The 13045-nt window shown below is 50.2% G+C and overlaps 1 protein-coding gene across 2 annotated transcripts in view; it reads left to right on the plus strand.

The window, feature by feature from the left end:
* OSBPL7 (oxysterol binding protein like 7) overlaps positions 1-11309 on the plus strand; it is a 281900-nt gene extending 270591 nt beyond the window's left edge. For both annotated transcript variants that reach the window (XM_078645591.1, XM_078645590.1), the window contains one exon: positions 10294-11309. In XM_078645591.1, coding sequence (XP_078501717.1) covers positions 10294-10399 — 106 coding nt within the window. In that variant the 3' untranslated portion in view covers positions 10400-11309. The remainder of the gene's footprint in view (positions 1-10293) is intronic.
* The last annotated feature ends 1736 nt before the right edge of the window (positions 11310-13045 follow it).

A 13045-nucleotide genomic window follows, 5' to 3' on the forward strand; every position in this document is an offset into this window, starting at 1 on the left:
TCACGCACCCAACCTGGGATTCATCCTGGACCCCTTCCTCACATTGACCAAGCAAGTCAACGCCGTCTCGTCATCGTGCTTCAACACCCTACGCATGCTCCGTAAGATCTTCCGGTGGATCCCCACTGAAACCAGAAAGACGGTCACCCAGGCCCTCGTCACAAGCCGACTAGACTACGGAAACACCCTATACGCAGGAACCACCGCCAAACTTCAGAAACTACTACAGCGCATGCAGAACGCCTCCGCACGACTCATCCTCGACATCCCTCGCCACAGCCACATATCCGCCCACCTGAGAAACCTGCACTGGCTCCCCGTCAACAAGAGGATCACATTCAGGCTCCTCACCCACGCACACAAAGCACTCCACGACATGGGCCCCGAATAACTCAACAGCCACCTCTCATTCTACACGCCCACCCGCCAGCTCCGCTCCGCCAGCCTCGCCCTCGCCACCGTCCCACGCGGAACCACCAACGGAGGAAGATCGTTCTCCTACCTGGCGGCCAAATCATGGAACTCCCTCCCCGCACACCTACGAACTACCCAGGACCATTTCTCCTTCAGGAAACACACCAAAACCTGGCTCTTCGAGCAGTAGTAGCACCCCCCGCCCCCCCCCCCCCTTCTTCAGCGCCTTGAGACCCTCACGGGTGAGTAGCGCGCACTATAAATAGTTTGATTGATTGATTATACTTTTTGGTTCAGTGCCTTCTCAGACATCATAGTCTACTGTTGTGCATGGACTAGTAATCGTGTGTGCATCACTTTGTTCTACTTCAGAGAATGTACACTTGGAGTTTGCTTTTGCTCAGCTCTGTTCTAGATTTGCAGTATCAGGCCCCAGATTGTCACACATGCAGGCATTTTATCTTCATCATCTGCTACTGTCTGGGGAACCCTCTTATTGAATTTATCAGAAAACAATCCTTCTGATTAAAAACACTTTTTTAGGTGACTTTAACTTAATACAGGGAATTGTGAAGGATTCTTAGGGCTCACATCTCACTCCATTTCTAAGCAGCGATGATCTCATCCAGCTCTGCTTAACACCTTCAAACTTGAAAGTCTCCACTCTGCATCTCATAATTGCACCAGGCATAATAGTTAAGCGAGTCTCTAATACTTGTTGATTGATCTGACCACTTGCTACTCCATTTAATTCTGACATCCTTCAAAATCACTTCTAAATGTCACACTAAAAGGCCTAAACAATGGATGGAGACTGTAAAAATATAAACTTCAACAGCATGCAAAATAGAATTGTGAGAAATTGAGTTGTTGCTTGAGGAGGGTGTGAGACCTGGTCAAGCAAGAGTGAACAATCCCTGGCAGAGTGAACCGCAAGAAGTCACTAAATTTGACCGGTGCTTCATCCTGGGAAGCGTGGAACACAAAGCAGTTAACTTAGAGGCATTGTGTAAAGTATTTATGCAGCAAACAAACAGTAATAAAGTGAAAACAGCACACAAGGGTAATCCAACAACAATTTAGAAAAATAGAGTACATTTTCATAAATTATTTAACACCAAAATGAAAAAAATCCAGTTATGATTTTTTTAAGTTTTTAGCAAAAACGAGTGCCTAAAAGATCAAAGCGGCAACCGCGAACATCTAGTAGCACAATACCGAGTCAAAGTAAAAAAAACAATGGCCCACTGCAATGGAGCGCAGGTCGGATACAAGAAGTAGATTGGACTCAGTCAGCGCTTACCTTCGGACTTAGAAGAATTTTTCAGAAAAATTTTCTGACAGGGTAAAGTTCAGTGGTGCAAGGCTGCAGACACTTTTAGTCGAAATCTCCAGCAGGAAGACACAGGAGGCTTTAGTTGAAGACAGTTCCAGGAGATCAGATTCCCATTTGGCGAAGGACCGCATTACAAGATTTGCTGCTGCGGAGAAGAATGTAGTAGGAGCAGCCACAAAGTCAGGACGACCGACGATGCACCTTGGGCAGATCAAGCAGGTTGGTTCCGATGTTCCTTTTGTTCTCAAAGTAATTTTTAGCTAATTAGGTGCCACCCATGCGCGCGGACGTCAGTTCTTTCTTTTTCCGCGCAGATCCGGATTGAGCACGTACCTCGGTCATTTTTTGACTACTTTTTGAGACTTTTTTTGTCTCCTTCCTGTCTCCTGGTGCATGTAGGGATGCCCGGCTTTAAGTCTTGTGGGTCGTGCCGCCGTAACATGTCGGTGGCGGACCCCCACGATGTCTGCCTCTACTGCCTGGAGACTGACCATGACTCCCGGGACTGTTGGGACTGTCGAGCCATGGTCCCGAAGGCCTTGCGGGAGCAGCGCCGGAAGTTGCTGGAGGTCCGGCACTCCTCTCACCGCCGCTCCGGGTCTAGGGGCTATTTGCGGGACCAGAGCCATCGCTCCTCTGGCTTTAAGTCTTCACCTTCAGATTCCGGTAAGCGACGCCATAAAAAGAAGTCGAAGAAGCGTGTTCGCTCTCTGTCGTCCCCCCGTCGCTCCTCGGCGGTAGACGAGGGGGACAGAGGCTCTGCCCCTGCAGCTCCTCCGGAGCCTGGGAGTCCTGCAGCCTACCCGCCATAACCCGGTTTAGTCTGCGACTCCCGAACAGATGCAAGAGTTTCTTGCTGCCATAGACCGCCTTTTCAGGCCTCGGGCTCCCGCAGGCGGATCCCGGGGTCCCGTGTCCAGATCCAGATCCTTTTGGCCCGGCGGTACAGCATCTGGCGCCGGCCCCAGAGCTACAGGATCCAGAGCCCTCGGCTCTGGTCCCAGCGCCACAAGGTGCAGAACCGCTGGCTCTGGCCTTGGCGCTGCGCTTGACTCCGGCCCCAGTACCCCCCCCCTGGCTCCGCCCCAGGCGCCGCACTGGGTGCTGTTTATCCCACCTCTGCCGCGGTTCTCGGACCATTTTGTTCCGACCTGGGATCTGCATTGGGATGCGGCCCCGGCTGGCACCGTGCACCACTAGTCCCCTCTCTGGCCTTGCCGCTGTGGCCGGCTCCTTCTACTCCGGAGCCGGACCAGGACTGGGACGGCTCCGAGGACGCCTTTGCACGGCAGTGTGACTCCGAGCAGGATTGGGTGGATGACCTTCAAGATGCGGGTGAACTTGATGTGTCTTCTGACCCGGGGTTTGCCTCCCCTCCACCTACTATGGAGGAGGGCGCATCCTACACTATGGTGCTGCGTCAGGCTGCGCCAGCTCTCCATCTCGACCTCCCTACGGTGGCCCTTAAGACCAACCTCCTTACGGAGATGCTCCAGACACTGGCTACGTCATCGGAGCTGCTGCTCCCCCCTTTCAATGAGGCCCTTATCGATGTCCTCTTGGGCATCTGGTTGCAGCCGGCCTCGGGGGCACCGGTGGATAAGACCGTCGCTAGGCGACATCGCCCGGCGCCTGTTGATCCTGCCTTCTTGACCACTCACCCCACGCCTGAGAGCCTGGTCATTCAGGCCTCGATGTCGCAGAGTGCCTCTCCCACAGCTCCGCCGGATAAGGACTCTAAGAAGCTGGACCAATATGGCAAGAGGTTGTTCTCCTCTGCCAGCTTGGGGGTTGAGTCTGTTAATACGGCCTGCTTATTGGGCCATTACTCCCACGCAGTGTGGGATTCTGTAGCAGAGGTCCTGCCTCAGTGCTCTGTGAAGTTCCAGGCTGTCATTTCCCAAGCGATTGCAGAAGGCAAGGATGCGGCAAAGTTTGCTATCAGGTGTGGTCTGGACACGGCTGATTCCTTGGGCAGGGCAATTTCCACGACTGTGGCGTTGCGGCGCCCTGCCTGGTTGCGGTCTATCGGGTTCTCGCCCTATGTCCAGGGCTCGCTCATGGACATGCCCTTTGATGGCTCCCGCCTCTTTGGCTACAAGGCTGATAGTGCCCTGGAGCGCTTTAAAGACTCACGGGCCACGGGCAAGTCTTTGGGTCTTTCCACGAAGAGCCCTGCCATGCCTGGGTTTCGTTCCTTTCGTGGCCAAGGTAAAAGCACCCAAGCACTCTCCTCCACGAAGCCTGTGCAGAACCAGACTCAGCGCAGCCGCGGACGTGGCTTCCGCAGGGGCGGGTCTGGTAACCAGCGAGCAGATCAGTCCACTTCCACCCCCGCTCCTTCCACCTCTAACCCTTCCTAATCCGAGCTTCAGGGAGTACCCCATGCCGGTAGGGGGCAGGGTCCGTCACCTCCTCCACCACTGGCGCGACATCACATCGGACAAGTGGTTGCTGCAGATATGCCAAGGTTACTCGCTCCCCTTTCTGTCCTCCCCTCCAGCCATGCCACCTCTGTGCCACCGCATGTCGGGGGGATCCTTTGGCTCTTCTCCGTCAGGAAGTCACGGCCCTCCTGGCCAAGGGGGCCATCGAGTGCAATCTCGATCAGGAAGTAGGGAGTGGATATTATTCCCACTACTTTCTGGTCCCCAAGAAGGACAGGGGGGCTTGCACCCCATCTTGGACCTCCGGGACGTCAATCGCTTCCTTCAGAAGGAGAAGTTCAAGATGCTAACTCTGGCTCAGGTCCTGGGTGCCCTAGATCCTGGAGACTGGATGGTAGCGTTGGACTTGCAGGACGCTTATTTTCATATTCCCGTCCTGCCGGCCCATCGGCGCTACCTGTGGTTCATAGGGGGCCGGGAGCATTTCAGTTTGCCGTGCTCCCCTTTGGCCTTACCAGTACCCCTCGGGTGTTCACGAAGGTGATGGCGGTGGTCGCAGCTCGACTGCGCAGGTCAGGGGTGTCCGTCTTCCCTTACCTCGACGACTGGCTGTTGAAGTCGGGCTCGCCCCAGGCAGTTGTCACCCACCTCCAGACTACGGCCAACCTGCATTTGCTGTGGTTCTCCATCAATGTGCCGAAGTCTCACCCGAGTCACTCTCAGAAGCTCCCTTTCATCGGAGCAGTTCTGGATTCCACGCTGTTTCGAGTTTATCCTCCCGAGCAGCGAGTCTGGGATATTTGGGCGAACATTCCGCTCTTTCAGCTCTATCCCGGGTTTCAGTCAGGATGACCCTCCGGCTTCTGGGCCTGATGGCCTCCTGCATCCTGCTGGTGACACATGCAAGGTGGCATATGCGGGCTCTGCAGTGGCACCTGAAGTTCCAGTGGGCACAGTATCGGGTCAACCTGTCTGATCACGTCCAGATCTCGGAGGGCGCTGCACGACAGTTGCAGTGGTGGCTCACGAATCGCGATTGGGTCTGTGGCAGATCCCTCTCCCGTCCCCAACCGGAGCACACGGTAGTGACTGCTGCGTCCCTTCTGGGATGGGGGGCCACATGGGGAGGCGGAGATCAGAGGCCTCCAGTCTCCGGCGGAGGCCTGGCTCCATATCAAACTTTTGGAGCTTCGGGCGATCTGACTTGCACTGAAGGCATTCCTTCCCTCTGTCCAGGGGAGTGTAGTGCAGGTGTTCACGACAACACCACCGCCATGTGGTATTGCAACAAACAGGGCGGGTGGGGTCGTGAACCCTATGACAGGAGGCTCTGCGCCTCTGGACATGGCTGGAACATCAAGGCATTATCTTGGTGGTTCAACACTTGGTGGGTTCTCTGAACGCCAGGGCGGACAAACTCAGCCGCTGGTGCATGGTGGATCACGAATGGTGCCTGAACTAGTACGTGGCGCAAGGTCTCTTTCTGCAGTGGGGAGAGCCTTGGTTAGATCTATTCGCCACCGAAGAGAACGGGCAATGTCATCAGTTCTGCGTGCTGGAATTTCCAAGGCGGCGGTCGCTGGGAGACGCTTTTCGTCACGAGTGGAGCTGGGGTCTGTTGTACGCCTTTCCGCCTATACCACTTCTGCCCAGAGTGCTGAAGAAGATTAGGCGCGATTGGGCCCAAGTCATTCTTGTGGTTCCGGACTGGGCTCAAAGAGTTTGGTATACCAAAGAGTTTGGTATCCCAAGCTACTCGGTATGAGCATCGATCCCCCGATCCGTATGCCTCTTCGGGAGGATCTTCTGTCGCAGCAGCAGGGGATGTTTCTCCACCCGAACCTGTCCAGCCTCCACCTCCTTGCTTGGAGATTGAGCGGCGACAGTTGAACCCTTTCGATCTTCCTCCCGAAGTCTGTCATGTCATTCTGGCAGCCAGGCGTCCCTCCACCAAAACGATATACGCCTGCAGGTGGAACAGATATTTGGCATGGTGCACAGCGAAGGCTGTGGATCCCCTTTGTGCCCCTCTTTCTGAGGTCCTTTTGTTCCTTCTCTCTTTGGCCCAGCAGGGCTCTGATCTGGGCACTATCAAAGGTTATCTTTCAGCCATCTCTGCCTTTCCACGGCTTCCAGATCAGCCTTCTCTTTTTAAGACCACGGTTGTTAACCGTTTCCTTCAAGGCATTACGCATATGATCCAACATGTGCCCTTCATAATGCGTCAGCGGGACTTAAATCTTGTCTTGACTTTTCTTCGAGCCCCTTCATAACTGTCCTTTATGTCTTCTCACCTTGAAAACTGCTTTCCTGGTAGCTATCACCTCTGCCAGAAGAGTGAGTGAGCTCCAGGCTCTTTCTTCCTAACCTCCCTTCCTTTCTATTCATCCGCACAAGATGGTTTTAAGGACCCGTCCTTCTTTTCTGCCAAAGGTTGTTACCACCTTCCACATCAGGCAGACCATCACTTTGCCCACCTTCTTTCCGCCTCCGCATCCTTCAAGGGAAGAGGAGAGGCTCCACGGTCTGGACCAAAAACGTGCGCATTAAAGTTGTGTACAAAACTGACAGCGTGCATGGGTGGCGCCTAAGTAGTCTCCGTGACGTCATCTCGGCGCATACGACGCCAGCGACGGACGCGGAGCCGCACGACGCCACCTACTGACGCGCAGGGGTACTGCTAAGCAAAACTTTCCGGATCCAGTCTGATGCCTGGGGATATTCAAAGGTAAGTAATCTATCACTAACTAATGTCTCTTACAGATATATCGTTACATAAGTAGTAACTTGTGCTTCACTACCAGGACATGTAAAACTTAAATGTACATGGCCAACCTTTTAATTACAATGCACCTTGCCCCGTGGGCTGCTTAGGGCCTACCTTAGGAGTGACTTATATAATAATAGAAGGGTAGTTTAAGGCTTGGCAATCGGGTTATATTGCCAAGTCGAATGGCCAGTTTAAAACTGTATTCAGGCTGCGATGTCAGACCTAGGACATGTTTGAAGGGGCTGCTTAAGTGAGTGGCACAATATGTGCTGCAGTCCAACTAGAAGCATTTATTTACAGGCCCCGGGTATATGGTATACCACTCTACAAGGGACTTATCACTAAATGAAATATGTCAATCAGGGATAAACCAATGTAACCATGCTTAGGGGAGTGAGCACTAGCACTTTACCACTGGTTAGCAGTCCTAAGGCCAACAAAATTAATTTCAGGACAAAATGCAGCAAAGCAGGCAAAATGTTTGGGGGAAGACCACCCTATGGCTGAGAGGTCTAACAAGAATCTATTCATAATAGCAAGATCTAAATGAGCTGGCAGCTCATTAAGCGAAAAACTTTTGAAATGCTTGATAAGCTCGCCCCACAAAATTAAAAAGAGTGAAAACTAAAAGATCATTTTAATGGCTGTCATAGCCCTTAATGAAGAAATTAAACTCCTTGTGAATGTGTTTGGTTCAAAATTCCATATTGAGAAATTTGTAAAATTTACAAAGTAGAACAAGTTACAAAACACTTCTTTTCAAGGCCAAATCAAGTTTTGTCATATTGGAAATAAAAAAATGCCAAAAAAACTCCTGGAAAAGCTCTTCAAAACAATAAAACCGTCTAGCACCCTGTCTACTATGATTGTAATCAATGAGACCAAGACTGATAAGAGAAAGTTGCCAACAAAAAGGTAAACAGCAGGAGCTAATTTCTTATGGAACAACCTGAAGTCCGTTCTAGTTAACAGACTAAAATAGAAATCAAATACACAGAAGTGGGCAATAATCAAACCCGGCATGATATTGCCAGAACAAGATTTTCCTCTTATCGGAACCCACTGAAGACACAAACCCATCTCAGATGTGCATTATCAAGCATTAGAATGATGCAGACCTATTCTTCATGTTGGCACAGTGTTTAGGCGAGAGAATCACTGTACTGGCGCGGAGGGAACTCTGTCGTCGTCGTGATTGAGTACCCTCTCCGCCAATGTATAAATCAGGCCATAAGTTAGTATCCTGAGATTGATTTGTGGGAGCAATACAAGTGCATCAAACAGAATATAGTATGGAGGGTGAATAGCCTCAATTGAATTTAGAAAGGTTCAATACAAATTTTTTTTTTGGGGGGGGGGGGGTTGTGAATTTGTTTATTTATTAGGGGTTGCGGGAATTTTTTATTTTGTCGGCGGAATTGGAAGAAATCAGTAATTCCCCTTTACTCTTGTAACACAGAATTACTAATAAATTCCGCCGGAGCAATTAATCGTTCAGCACTAGTAAATATGTTATAATAAACAACTTCACTACATGCGAACTACATAACCCATAAAGCTGTGGGTGGGCATATCCTCGAATCACCTACAGATTGTAGCTTATTACCATGCGGACGTCGAATAAGGCGCGTGCGTGTTAGGTAGATTCAGATTGGCTGTTCCAGGTTAGGAGATCCACTGTTCTTATGTCCCTCCTCTCTTACTTGAGTCGTTAGCAGCCGTGGCACAGTCCTTACCAACCATTGCCCTGGGTCCTAAAGCCTTCGGCTCCAGTTTGAATCAGAGTGAGAGCACCAAAGCAGTGCAGGAGGTTATGCAGTGGGGGTTAGACTAGCTGAACACCTCTTTCATGAAGAACCAAGGCGAGACCGAGTGTGTGCTAGGTGCAATGGAACAGAGTCTCTGCCTACCACTTCTGCCCAGAGTGCTGAAGAAGATCGGGCGCAACCGGGCCCAAGTCATTCTTGTGGCTCCGGACTGGGCTCAAAGAGTTTGGTATACCAAAGAGTTTGGTATCCCGAGCTACTCAGTATGAGCATCGATCCCCCTACCAGGTAATGTGCCTGGAGGTTTTGGGGTCTACGTAGTACACTGCAAGCCTCCTACCCAATCCAGTCCTGGCCCTGCATGCTAAGGACACCAATGCTGACCAAGGAAGTGCCGCTCATGCAGAGATGGTGAGTCATTCAGAATAATGGGCAGCCGCTGTATGATGGATGCATCCATAGTAATAGGCGTATCAGGTGCTTGTGCAGATTACTCGTCACCTTCCCTCAGATCTTGTTCTTAGGATCTGTTACTGGTCTTTGGTAAAGTTTCCATACTGTGTTCTGACAGCTGCTCATCTGGTCTTTGTTGCTTGGGGAAACTAGGTAGAATTGATGTCTGGGTCACAGACTTGATGAAGCGGTTGTCAGCAATCCTTTCTCTCGATGGAATGTAATTTATTACTTATAGTATGATGCCCAAATATGTATGTGGATTGAAGGACTTTACATCAGACAACAATGTAAACACTTTCCTGAAAGTAACTCATTTTCTTTCCTACCTTCTTTATAGGTTTTGCTACTTTGCACTGCTGTTAATCCTTTCCACTGACCATTATTCTCTACAAATCAAAATAACATGATTCTGCAACACAGCTATTGTGCAAAAGAGGAAGTTAGCGATCTGTGACATAACAAATTGCCCTACCCAATTTGTATGTGGTGCTTAAGGTGTTTGAGACAGTGAGCAATAGCTTGACAAAAAAGGTGGACTCCAAACTGCGTTTTCTTTGTTGATATCTATTGGGGATGTATGACGTTACAACGCATACTTTTACAACGCCTACCTTTACAACGCGGTTTTTACCACGCATACAATTACAACGCATAGCGCTTTGGGGTGCTGGATAGTGAATAGCTTAATTTACTATTCCAACTCCAGTCCCCGTGGATAGTAGGGAAGGTTATTGGATAGTAAATTAACCTATTCCCTATCCTAGAGCGCCCCCCAGAGCAATGCATTGTAATAGTTTGCGTTGTAAAAGTTGCGTTGTAATGGTAGGTCGTTGTAAATGTTTCATTGTAAATGTTTCGTTGTAAAGGTTACATACCATCTATTGGTCATTATTCACAACTTTTTACAACCACTGTGAATCCAACAACCAACTGGCAGCATAGAAGGCAACAGAATCTATAAAAGCTAAACATTTGCAAATCTGGCATTACTTGTAAATCGCTGCTCACACTGAATGATTTGCTGCTTGACTAATGCTTGGGTATTGTGTATGCTTGCTTTAGAGAACATCCTTCAGACTGAAATTGGATTGATTGCTGTGACTGTGCATGGAATACAGTAGAGGTTGCAAATTGTGTTTCTGACACCTTCCTTTCTTTTAATAGGCGCGTGGTTGACGGCAGTAAAGAAGCGTGGGAGAGTAACCACACCTACTGGGAGTTAAGAAAGCAACCAGGCTTTGCGAAATTGGACTGTGCTGTACTGTGGTAGCAGGGGGTCCATGAAGGAACTGCAACATGGTGGGCAACCAAGTATCCACTGTCCACGCGGCCCAAGGCGAACATGCAGTTAACTGCAACATGAGCTTGGAGTCCAGCGTCTGTGACCAACAGTGCCCTTCAGACCCTGAGCTGTGACAACAGGAGGAATTGTGAAGAGGAGTATAGCCAAAGATATACCAACAGTCTCCCCTTCAACCTATCTAATCTTATGCCATGGAGGAACTGTGGTGCGTGATATCATTATATATCGCTCACTATGCCGGTGCTCCAACTACAGTGTGACAGCTGTGACCACAGGAATCTCACTAATGTAAATATAGTAGTGTGAAGTGAGGATCCATGTCCCCAGCATCCACCAACATTTGAAACCTGAGCTGTAATGATAGAAGGAACTGTGATTTCGTTGAGGCGTCAGTGAGCCAAGCTCTCACGGAGAACTGCACAGTCTGAGGCCACAGGAATAACTGTTACATGACGTGTGACTTACTCTATCACATGTGCTTCCTATTAAACTCAAAAGCAAAGGTGACTTGAATCGTGTGGGGCCAGCTGACCCTACCGTGTTGGAGGACCCCTCCCAGATATTTTATACAGGAGTCTTTATCTGGCGAGGCTGTCTGATCCCAGCCCATGTGCCTCCCACAGCCCAGTAGTCCCAGCACTTATATCTGCAGGATTTGTTCAAACAAAAACATGACCTGCAAAACATTCCCGGCGATGATGGTACGAAGAAGCAAAGACCTGCCGTGCATGCTTTTGAAATTCATGGATTTGAAAGGGGCGGCTCAGTGCTACAGTCCCATGGACCAAAACCTGGCACAGGTCTATATTCTGGATAAAGAAGTGCTTGGGTCCAATTGTACTAAAGAACCAAATATAGGAAAAGGGGTAAAATATTAGAGCGTGCTGGAGTGCGTTCTTGCCTGGTGTCGGTGATGGCATGGGTGGGTGGATGAGCATTAGACAGTAGAGACAGGTGTGTGGCTGCTATTTGACCGAAGTGCCATTCCCTCAGATCCGTACCAGGAAGCAACCTGGATGTTTGGGCTGGACCCCTACTTCTTTGGATGGTATGTCAGCACCCACGTTTATCAATGCTTTACAGCTGGACCAGAACTCTTGCACATTGCAGTAATATATATTGGCTTCACTACTGCATTTTATCCTCCCTACTTTATTCTGTTCACACTCCTCTACTGTAGCTCTGACTTTGCCTTTAGGCACCTACAACTCCAGATGTAGCTTACACTTCCCCACCTCAGATGTAGATTCCTCCAGGTGCTACTCGCACATGTCGCTCCACCCCACCTCACCAGCTCATGCTTTTCTCTTACAACTGCAGTTCATGCTCTTTCTCACACAACAGTAGCTCACCTTCTTCCCCCCAAAATCAGCAGCTCACCCTCCCCTCCCCCCCCAAAATTAGCAGCTCAAGCATTTTCACACATGACTGCTGTACAAGCTTACATTTACCAAAGGCACCCCTCTTTCTCCAGCTGAGGCTCACACTCTTTTGATAGACTTCTAACTGCAGATTCCTTACCTTTTGAATACTACATCAGACTGGATCCAGAAAATCTTCAGCAGTACACCTGCGCGCCAGTGGGTGATGCTGGCACTGGTGTCCTGCCACTCTTGATCTCCCAAGAAGGTGAGAGGACATCATCTTGCCTCCAGGTTGTGCTCCAAACACGCTCTACTTTGGAGTCGATTCCGACCTTTGTCCCACTGCATTTGAAATTACTAGAGCCATCGGTGACACCGCAGCAAATTAAAGAACTTTGTGCAGCTATGCTGTGACTTTTTGGCATCCCTCTGGCGCCGAGTAGGCGAGAGCCCTCCCAAGTGGGCTTCTGCTGATGGGTCTGCCCTAGGCGCAACTTGGGCCTAATGGATCCACACAGGTCTCTGGACCTACTTTGATATTGACTCCCTACCCAGCGCCTCAACACACGCCGGGACACATTCCGCCACCATCATCAATTATGGACGATGACTGGCAACCCACAGTCCTCTCTGATGCAGAGACTACACGGCTCCGACCTTGACTTGAGGCCACATGCGCAGGACCGGATTGGGAACTGAAACCTGGCGTGGCAAACTGCTCAGCCAGCCCCCGGGTGGAGGGGGGTGTGGCCGAGCTGTTTGCTGGGCCCGTTTCAGCTGATTTTTTTACTGGGGGCTGATATTGCCGGCCCCCGGTTATAAAAAAAAAACAGCTCCCCCAGGGGCCAAAACCGGCCTGCCCCCTGGCTGCTCACCAGGGGAACGCCTGGTGCCCTCTATGGCAAGTTCGGCCTTGCCCATGCGCCTCCATCTGAGATACAATCACTTTACCACCCTTCTGATTTAGGCACAGTGCCTCTACCTTCTGGGAGAGCTCATGTCCTTAATGAGTTATAATGGGGCCATGCTGCTGGGGGTGAGATTTCCCGGCTTGACCTAGAGGACAATTGTTACAGGGGCCTCCAAGATGCCAGCAGTCTGGAGACCTGCCAAGACACTGAATTAATTACCCCGTCCTCAATCCCAGAGCCTGATCTTCAACTTCCCACTCTGGAAGTTAAGACAAATGTTCTGATGAAGGTGTTGAAGCCTAGCCAGTCATGTTCTGGCCCATACTCTGATTCAATTA

Source organism: Lissotriton helveticus, chromosome 5_1, assembly GCF_964261635.1.
Source record: "Lissotriton helveticus chromosome 5_1, aLisHel1.1, whole genome shotgun sequence".
Classification (NCBI taxonomy): Eukaryota; Metazoa; Chordata; class Amphibia; order Caudata; family Salamandridae; genus Lissotriton; species Lissotriton helveticus.